At 51.7% G+C, this 10,076-nt stretch overlaps 1 protein-coding gene across 1 annotated transcript; it reads left to right on the forward strand.

The window, feature by feature from the left end:
- Positions 1–293: 293 nt before the first annotated feature.
- On the forward strand, positions 294–2,515 carry MAFA (MAF bZIP transcription factor A). Its single transcript, XM_039714380.1, has one exon. The coding sequence runs from the start codon at positions 326–328 to the stop codon at positions 1,190–1,192; it is 867 nt and encodes a 288-aa protein (XP_039570314.1). The 5' UTR covers positions 294–325; the 3' UTR covers positions 1,193–2,515.
- Positions 2,516–10,076: the final 7,561 nt, after the last annotated feature.

Genomic DNA, 10,076 nt, shown 5'->3' on the forward strand with positions numbered 1-10,076 from the left:
TCCCGGAGCCCCTCTGAACGCCACCGCAGAGCTCCGTCAGAAGGTCCCGGAGCCCGGCTGAATCCCACCGCAAAGTCCCGTCGGGAGTTCCCGTAGCCCGGCTGAGCCCCGCCGGAGGATCCCGGTGCCCGGCAGCAGATCCCCCGCGTCCGAGGGTCCCGGAGCCCCGCTGAACCCCACGGCAAAGCCCATCCGAGGGTCCCGGAGCCCGGTCCGGGCAGCCGCTTGCACCGGAGCCCGCTCGCAGGAGGCTCCCGGAGCCCGCGGGACCCTCGGTGAGCGGCGGTGCCCGGGGGCTCCCGCCCCGGTCCCTCCATGGACTGAGATGGCCTCGGAGCTGGCCATGAGCGCGGAGCTGCCCACGAGCCCCCTCGCCATCGAGTACGTGAACGATTTCGACCTGATGAAGTTCGAGGTGAAGAAGGAGCCGGCGGAGGCGGAGCGGCTGTGCCACCGTCTGCCCGCCGGCTCCCTGTCGTCCACCCCGCTCAGCACGCCCTGCTCCTCCGTGCCTTCCTCGCCCAGCTTCTGCGCTCCCAGCCCCGGTGGGCAACCGGCCCCCGGCCCCCCGGCTACCAGCGCCGCTTCCCTGGGCTCCAAGCAGCAGCTGGAGGAGCTGTACTGGATGTCGGGTTACCAGCATCACCTCAACCCCGAGGCTCTCAACCTGACGCCGGAGGACGCGGTGGAGGCGTTGATCGGTGCCCCTCACCATCATCATCACCACCACCAAGGGTACGAGCCCTTCCGACCTCAGCCCTTCGGGGGCGAGGAGCTGCCGCCGGCCGCCCACCACCATCCCGGCCATCACCATCATCATCATCACCACCTACGCCTGGAGGACCGGTTCTCCGACGATCAGCTGGTGAGTATGTCCGTGCGGGAGCTGAACCGGCAGCTGCGGGGCTTCAGCAAGGAGGAGGTGATCCGCCTCAAGCAGAAGAGGAGGACCTTGAAGAACCGGGGCTACGCTCAATCCTGCCGCTACAAGCGGGTCCAGCAGCGGCACATCTTGGAGAACGAGAAATGCCAACTGCAGAGCCAGGTGGAGCAGCTCAAGCAGGAGGTGACCCGCTTGGCCAAGGAAAGGGATCTGTACAAAGAAAAATATGAGAAGTTGGCCGGCCGGGGCTTCCCGAGGGAGCCCTCCCCATCCGCCGCCCCAAAAGCCGCCGCTGACTTCTTCATGTGAGCCGGGCTGGTGGGATGGGGTGGGATCCCCCCTTTTTTTGGTTTATTTTTTCCTCATGTGGGGAGAGCAAACCCGCCGCTTGTATTTAAAAAGAAAAAAAAAATGGAAAAAAAAATAATATTATGAAGTCCCCACTGAAATTTTGCGGAGGGGAAGTTGAACTCCCTCCCTCCCACCCATCGGGACTCGGGGTGGGGGGTCCTGGGGTGGGGGAGTGGGGGGCAGCCCTGCATGCGGGACGTGTACGGCCACCCGCCCCCCTTCCCGGGAGCATCAGCGCTATCCAGGTGGCTTCTCCCCACCTTTTCCTGCGGGTTTTCCCCTTCACTGGGATTTTTATTCTTCGAGGGATCCCCACGGATCAGCCGGGGGGGTCCCCGGCAGCGCTGCGCCCTGCCCGGCCCCTCCGCCCACCCCCCATTCCCGGCCGGCAAACCTGAGCCACATTTAACTTATTCACTCTTGTAAATATGTAGAAAATTAGTTCGTTTTTTGCCTTTTTTTTCCTTTTTTTTTTTTCCTTGAGCCTATATTTTGCTTGGTGATTTACGAGAAAAAGAAAACGAACAAAAAAAAGAAAAACCGACAAAAAAAACCCTAAAATCCTTTAGAAAAGAGAAAAAAAAATTACACGAGTCTTAAAAGTTTGTATGTAATAGCATGCAAATAATATCCGAGTTAATTTAACGATGTTGGGAAGAAGCCGAATGCACTATATACAGGAATCGATTGGGTGAAATAATACTGTTTTATAGAGATTTAAAATTATCTATGCTCTTAAAAATAGTGGGGAGGGGCGGGAGGGGAAGAGGTAACAATTTTAGGGTGACCTGAAAGGCAATATAGTAATATATGGACTGCAAACGGTTGGCTGCTATCTCACTATGCACCAGATTTATTTATTAACCCTCGGGAAACGGAAAATCTTATTTTAACCTCGATGTTTGGAGAAAAAGAAAAAAAAAACAGACGTCAAGAAAATGCACATTATTTGTTGTGGAAACAAGAGGAAAAATTAAGGATTAAGAATTCGTGCAATCGTTGGAGCGAAAGCGGGACCGATCCTGCGCGGAGGAGCGGGGCGGGTTTGTTTGTTTGTTTGTGTTTTTTTTAAAAACGAGTTGCTTATTTAAAAAAGGAGAAAAAAAATTTAAAAAAACAAATTTTGGGGAGGGAAACAAAAGGGTCCTGCGGGCAAAGCGAGCTTGGGAGCCTGGTGCATTTTAGGGACTGATCGTGCGAAGCGTTTTTAACGACCTGTTGTTTCGATTTGTGACGGTTTTAATGATGTTGCATCAAGATAAAAACTTATATTCAACTAGAGCCTGGGTCGGGTTTTCTCTCAACTTTTGGGGGGAGGTCGCGCAGCATCGGGGTTTTGTTTGGGGGTTGTTTATTATCCCTTTGATTCCCGGTGCTGATGCAAAACCTTCCCCAAGCTCCCGCTGAGATAAGTCCGGTGTTGAGCGGCGCCTCTGCCTCACTGAACTCTGGCTTTTCACTTTTCCTGCCTTTTTGTTTTGTTTTGTTTTGGTTTTTTTTCAGCCGGGTTCTGGGTGTTTTTGGTTTTCTTTCCTGGCTGGAGGGTCCTGGAGACCTTCATCCCTGCAGCTGCTGGGAAGTCACCGGATCCAGTTTGGTTCCAGCTTGTCCGACACCGTCCCGATGAGCCGCTGGCTTGATTTTCAACGGTAATAAATTATTTTTTTCTTTCCTCTTTTGGCTTCTCCCTCTTGAATTTTTAATTTAAAAAAGGACACCTTAACAAACCAAGCCCACACCTTCCCTAATCCAAGCTTTTGGGCTGGTATTTTACTGAATTTTCTGGGGTTTTGGGACTGTTTCTAAGGATATTTTCTCTCTTTGCTGCAAACCCCAAGCGCGGCTGCAGCTTTTCCTGGACTCAACGGGACAAATTCCAGCACAACCCTTGGTACAACATATTTTTTGGGGCATTTTATGTGCTTCTTTAAAATTTGGGTGTATTTTCTGTCCTATATTTTTGCCCAGGCTCAGCCGTGGCTGGTCCCCAAGCTGTGGCGTGTTCCCTCCTACCGCTTCCATAAATCTTCACCGTGCTCATGTAACTCCCTGGCTTTTCCCTGGATTTGTGGGGTGCCTGCAACTCCACAACCTTCTGGTCTTGCCTTTTCTGCACCCCCAAACCTCACTCCCCCTTTTCTTCATCTTTTTCTGGCCTTTTGATGTCTTCTTGTGTGAGCAGGGGATTTTTGAGCAGCCTGAGCTCGGGTCAATATCGGACTTGAATTTTGGGATGGGAGCTGGTATGCAAAGAGGGACATTGGTCCCAGGGCTGGACAAAAAGGGGGGTTTGGAAGCTGGGGGATTCACCCCTTATTCCTGTATTTATTTAGATCCAGGGAAAATTTTCAAACCTGGCTCTAAATAAAATTAATCTGTGCAGCCGCTCGCGGGACATCGCGTCCCCGAATTTTTTGGAGGTGAATCACAGCTTCCTGGTGGGTTATTCCCTAATTTTCTTCCCAATATCCCTTTCTCTTGGCATATATTTTTGGGGAAAGAACACATCCAGCTGTCTGGTCATGATCAAATAAGAATTTGGGGAGGAAAAGGAATTTGGGGCTGGTACCCTCCCCAAACCAGGCTGGGGGATCTCAGTCCCCGCTGCCTAAATCCTCACTCCTGGATCTTTCCGTGATCCCCATTCCCTGTGGGCACATCCTGGGGGTCATTGCCCCTTTTCCCAGCTGGGCTGGGGCTGGTTGGGAAGGCAGAGCTGACTTTGGGGTCTGTGTGGGGTTTTGTGGGAGCACTGTCCCATGGGGTGTCACCCCAGGACACAGCGCGGTGCCCGTGAGGTGACCGCGATCGTCTCCTGCTCCGGAATCCTTTCCCCACTTCCATGGCCAAGTGAAGACAGCAATTTAGGATTCCAAAATTTCCCCTTTTCCCTCTCCTTTTGGTTTTATTTTGGGGTGCAACAACCTGGGAAAGATCCCAGATTATTTTGGCAATCCAGGTATTATCCCTTCCTCTTTATCCCAAAGGGATCCCCAATTCCGTGCGCCACTGTGATTTATTTTTTTAGTTCCCCGCTGATTTTTTTTCCACAAACCCTCCTTGAAATTCCCTAACAGGTGGAGCAGGACACAGGGTGTTGCTGCCACCCATTAATGTTGGTTTTCCATGGGGGACCCCATCCCACAGTTTTTTTGGGAGATTTGAGGGTGGAATTGCACTCTTCTTCCCTATCATCCTGACCTTCTCCGTGCTCCTGAAGCTCCTGGCTTTCTGGGATTTGGCTTTGCTGAATAAATAATAAAACCTAAAGTGGTTTAAGCCTAGATTTGGCTGGTTTATGACTCGTCTCCTTTTTGGGGCTGAGCCTCCCCTGCTCCCCGGGCTCTGGTGGGTGTCTGGGTGGTCCCTGCTTGGGTTTGCAGCTTTTTTTTGGGATGGCTGCAATATTTGCAGGATCGTGTGTGCATTCCAAGCGTGTTGGCGCATGTTTTGGGATGGGGATGTGGCGGGACGGCGTCGTGTGTTGCCCGTGTGCCGCAGGACTGCGGACATCCGCAGGTGCCACCACGTCTGCTGCAGGAGGACGTGTGGCGCTTGGGGTCACTCTGACCTGATTTAAAAGCTTTTCCCTAATTTTTTCTGATCCCTGAGTGGAGCTGGAGCCTCCTTCTCCATCTTCCTGCTGTTTTTTGGGGGTTGCAGCAGGACCTCAGGACACCACACCGTCAATCCCATGAGGATCAGCAGTCCTGCCGCTCATCCTGAGCATCTCCTGCGTCCTCAGCTCCATCCTCCGCCTTTTTCAAGGGTGGAAACAGCAGCCCAGTCCAAAGGGATGCTCCAAGGGCTGCCTGGCACTTGGGATGGAGACATGGGGACAAGCCCTGCGGCTCCTCTTCATGTCCCCCTCCTGCAAAGCTCCTTAACCCCATTTCCAAGCTTTTCTTGCCCGCTCAGTGGGCGTCGCTGAGCTGGGAAGTGGCTGGAATTCCTCCAGCTTCCCAGCCTGTGGGTTTTCCACGGGGCAGAGGGGTGATTTTGGGGGCTGCTCACCCCCAAACACAGCAGTACCCTGGAGCACCTTATCCATGGATGCTTGGGATTGGGCACAGCCCCTGGCAAAATCCCCTTGAAGCGGTGCAGGGTGTTCCGTGCCACCTCCAAGCAGGAATTACTGGGATCACTGGAACTGGGTGGAAAACCACAAGAAGACGATCAGTGCAGCAGCTCCAAAGTGTCCCTCACACTTATTGATGCTCCCACCCCACAGGTTTGTCCTAAAACTCCTCCGGAGTTCACATAAATTCTGACATCTCCACAAATCCTGACATCTCCGTAAGGTGAGAACTCCAGTCCTGGAGTTCAGTCCTGGGGTGGAAGCAGGTTGGGCTGCTGGGCATGGAGGAATCTGGGGTAATGTTCACTTAAAAAGCAGGAATTAATTTTAATATTGGCCAAATTAATCCTGGACCAAAAAAAAAAAAAAAAAAAAAAAAAAAAAAATCTTGCATTTGGCTCTGAGCTCAGGGCTGAGCCACTGTGAGCACAGCCTGGGCTTGGTTTGGAGCTGGAATTTTTTGGCTCGAGTGGACCTTTATATTCTGGCTCAGCCAGAGTTGGATTTTTGCACATTTCCTTCTTTCCATGCTCTGTGTCTGCCTGCCTCTGCAGTATTCCTGCATCCCTGGGACACAAACACCACCCTGCCCATGTTACATAAAAATATATTTATATAAAATAAATTTATCTCAATTTATCATGGTGGTAGAGCAGAGTTCTGCCATGGGATCACGACTTTGGCACTGTACGGCTCATCCTGAAGGCTGGAATTTTTTCCAGCTCTCTGCCTTCCCCCAGCCAGTGCATCCCAGTTACACTGATGTCATTCCTAAACTCAGCAGGAAGTGAAGTCCATCCCGAAATCCAGGACATGGAAACCTCCCCCTGAAAAACATGTACAGCACCACAGCTGGGATTTTATCCCAAATTCCTTGGGTTTGCTCCATCCAGGGGTGCTGCTGCTGTGGGATTTGGGATGCAGTTGGTTGGATCCAGAATATAGGTGTGGGATGCAGGAGGAGGGATATGGGATACAGGAGGTGGGATCCAGGATGCACAGATACAGGACAGCAGATGTGGGATGCAGGGGACACAGGGATACAGGACATTGGTGTGGGATGGAGGTAGTGGGATTCAGGATATGGGAGGCAGGAGGTGGGATGCAGGAAGTAGGATGATGGATTTAGGATGTGGGATGCCAGGTGTGAGGATACAGGACACTGGGTAGGTGTGGGATGCAGGAGGAGGGATATGGGATACAGGAGGTGGGATCCAGGATGCACAGATACAGGACAGCAGATGTGGGATGCAGGGGACACAGGGATACAGGACACTGGATGTGGGATGCAGGTATTGGGATGAAGGATATGGGATGCAGGATGCAAGGATACAGGCTTCATCATTGGGTGTGAGATGCAGATGGGATATAGGGTACAGGATGCTAGGATGGAGAATATTGGATGTGGGATGCAGGATGTGGGATAAGCACAGACACAGGACAGCAGATGTGGGATGCAGGGGACACAGGGATACAGGACACTGGATGTGGGATGCAGGTATTGGGATGAAGGATATGGGATGCAGGATGCAAGGATACAGGCTTCATCATTGGGTGTGAGATGCAGATGGGATATAGGGTACAGGATGCTAGGATGGAGAATATTGGATGTGGGGTGCAGGATGTGATAAATAAGATAATTGGGATGCAGGATAGGGGGTGTAGGAGTTGGAATATGGAATGTGGGATATGGGATGCTCCCTGCAGTGGGCTGTGTGCTGTTGTCACTGCCCCTTGATCCAGGAGGAAAGGGAAGCTCTGGATTGTGAGGATCAAGAAGGAGCCTGGCACTGCCCAGCCCACCCTTCCCTGACTGGATAAACTCCATCCAGGATGCAACACCAGCAAATCCCAGGAATTCCAACTCGTACCCATCACTGCCTGTGCGTGTGCAGGTGGTGGGATAAAACAGGTGGGATATGGGATGCAAGCTGTGGGATGCAGGATGCACATCCACATGTGTGCAGGGAGAACAGCTCACTGCCAAGTGGGAAACATTCCAGGACAGCATCAGTCCTCAGATCCAGATGTGATCAGATCCTGCCAGCCAATGCCCTTTGCTATCTCAGCTGTCTGGGAAGTGCAGTTTTCCTTGGAGCCACCATCCCCAATGCCTGGGAATGCCCTTGTTCCCCTCTCCATCCCCACAACTCCGTATCCCTCCTTGCCAAGCTCCCAATTAAATCATCAGCTCAGTGTTTAATTACCCACACCATAAAACCCAAAGGTTCCCCGGGTTTTAACCCCCCTCCAATCCTTCCTTTCCATGGATGAGAGTGGAGGGAAAGCAGAGGGAGCATCTTCCCACCCCCACCAGGTTATTTATTCATGGAAAAGGCCGAGGCTGGAGCGCGGCTCTGGCACAGCCCTGGCAGCTGGCGGCTCCCTGGGAGCTGTAATTTGCACAAGCAAAAATAAACTAATTGTTATTTTCCATTTACATAAAGAGAAGGGAAGAGAAGCTGGAAGAGAGGGGGAAGGAGGCCGGGAATGCGAAGGGAATGTGCTGCCAATCCCTTCTGGGAGGGCTGTGCCAAAGTACCGGCTCACTCCCTGCTCCCGTGGAGCTCATCCTGCCTGTCTGGTGGATGGAGGAGTTGAAATTTATGGAAATGATGGTACTGGACCATCATCTTCCTCACCATAGAGTCAGGGCCCACTTCCAGAGGTGTGAAGCCCATCCCGACGAAGACGCAACACAACAGGAGAGAGAGGACAACCACTTCCATCATCTGGGTGGGAGGAAAAAGCTGCTGGCTTCAGGACAGATTTGAGGGATGGATGGAGATTTATTTGGAGTTTTCACTTTAGCTGTGGTGTGTGGAGCCAAAGAAAGGCCTGGGCATAGAATCATGGAATGTTTTGGGTTGGGAAGGAACTTAAAGATCATCCAGCTCCAAACCCCTGCCATGGGCAGAGACACCTTCCACTGTCCCAGGTTGCTCCAAGCCCTGTCCAGCCTGGCCTTGGATACTTCCAGGGATGGGGGCAGCCACAGTTGTTCTGGGCAACCTGTGCCAGGGCCTCCCCACCCTCCCAGGGAGGAATTTCTTTCCCATATCACATCTAACCCTGCCCTCTGACACTGGGAAACCTCAGATCTTTGAGATTTTAACCCTTTTCCCAATTGACCATTGCTGAAGGGCACCTGGTGGGGATGTGTTTGTGGATCTGGGTTTTGGATGGAGATGGGAGTGAGGACAAACAGCAGAGGGAGATGGGAGTGCTCCTCTCATCAACTCTGTGCAGCCCAAGGATTCCTTGGACCAGGGAGGAAGAAGTAGAGGTTTCCCAGAGAGGCCATGGATTCCCCATCCATGGAAGTGTCCAAAGTCAGGTTGGATGAGATTGGACCAACCTGACCTAGTGGAAGACGTCCCTGCTCATGGCAATGTGGTTGGAACAAGATGATCCATGAGGTCCATTCCAACCCAAGACATTCCAACAATTTTCTGAGGAACACATCCACGACCTCATGCACTGGATGGAGTGGAGACTGGAGATGCTGTTGCCAGCAGCATCAGCATGGGAGAGACCCCTTCCATGCTGCCACATCTTGGGAACCTTTGTCATAACACTTGGAACGAGACGTCGCGGGCGTTTAATTCCGATTTACGCCGACAGGTGCTGTCCGTTAATTAAATATCCATTGATTGTTCGGAGAACACTTCCTTGGGTTTATCGTGTTTCTCCGAGACAAATCAAATTGCCACGTCATTAACTTCCAGCTCTCCAATCCATACATAATTACTGCCTTATTAATACCTCCGAGTTACGAGGAAGTTTGAGGCAATTAATATTTGTGGGATAGTTTGTATCAAGTTAATTCCGTCAGGGTTATGTTAATAATGCGGACATCTAATAAGCTGGATAATTAACGTCTTTCTCGTTAGCATCTTCTCAGGTGCCAGTTAAATGTCAGGCCAGGCTTTGTGGCCGGGCTGTGTTTAATTAAACTCGTTATTACAGAGGGATTCATGGCTGTTACATGTGAACGGAGTCAGGTAGGACCAGCACGTGATTCCTGCCCTGCCTGGGCATTGGATGTAAAATGGGTTTGGGGATGGGTTGGAAATGGGATTCAGGGGATGTTCCAAGGTTGGACACAGGAGAGTTTTTTGCTCGGCAGGAAGGTCAGGATATGATCCTGGTCAGATTTGATCCATCTTGCTTGACTCAGAGCAGGGTTTGGATTTAAGGGATATTCTTCCAAGAAAGTGGCAAACACCATGGGCGCCCTGATGTGGACATGATTAGTGGAGTGGGGAAAGTTCTGGGAGCATCTATGACCACATTCCCCAGCAAGCCCAAAAATGGTCCAAAACCTATCCCCATGAAAATTCAGGCAAATTTTAGGCTCATCTTTAGCCCAAATTTGAAGCTTTGGGTTGGGTTTCTTCCTGAGCTGGCAGGAGTTTTTCCAGTGCACCCCAGCCCTGGGATCATCTCACTTCATGCTGCTTCCCTGGGGTTTTCCTGCTTCCTCATCCCTGGAGCTGGTGCTGTGGAGTTCTTGGTCATAAGAACTTCTCCAGGAGACATCCACGACCTGACTGAGCCTGCATCTCCCTGCCCATAGCCTTCCCTCCCCTGCTGCTCATGAATAAAAGATGGACCCAGTCTACCTGGCCTGTTTGTCTTCGTGAAAAATTCATCGGCTGCTGATTAAGTTTTAAGGAAGGGCCGTGTTGCTCAGGTGGGTCGATGTTCTCCAGCTGCCCAGAGGGGTGGGAAGCTGTGGAGTTGGGATTTGTCCCCTCTGCT

The sequence above is a fragment of the Passer montanus genome, unplaced genomic scaffold (genome assembly GCF_014805655.1).
Source record: "Passer montanus isolate IOZ18808 unplaced genomic scaffold, ASM1480565v1 scaffold100, whole genome shotgun sequence".
NCBI classification, from domain to species: Eukaryota; Metazoa; Chordata; class Aves; order Passeriformes; family Passeridae; genus Passer; species Passer montanus.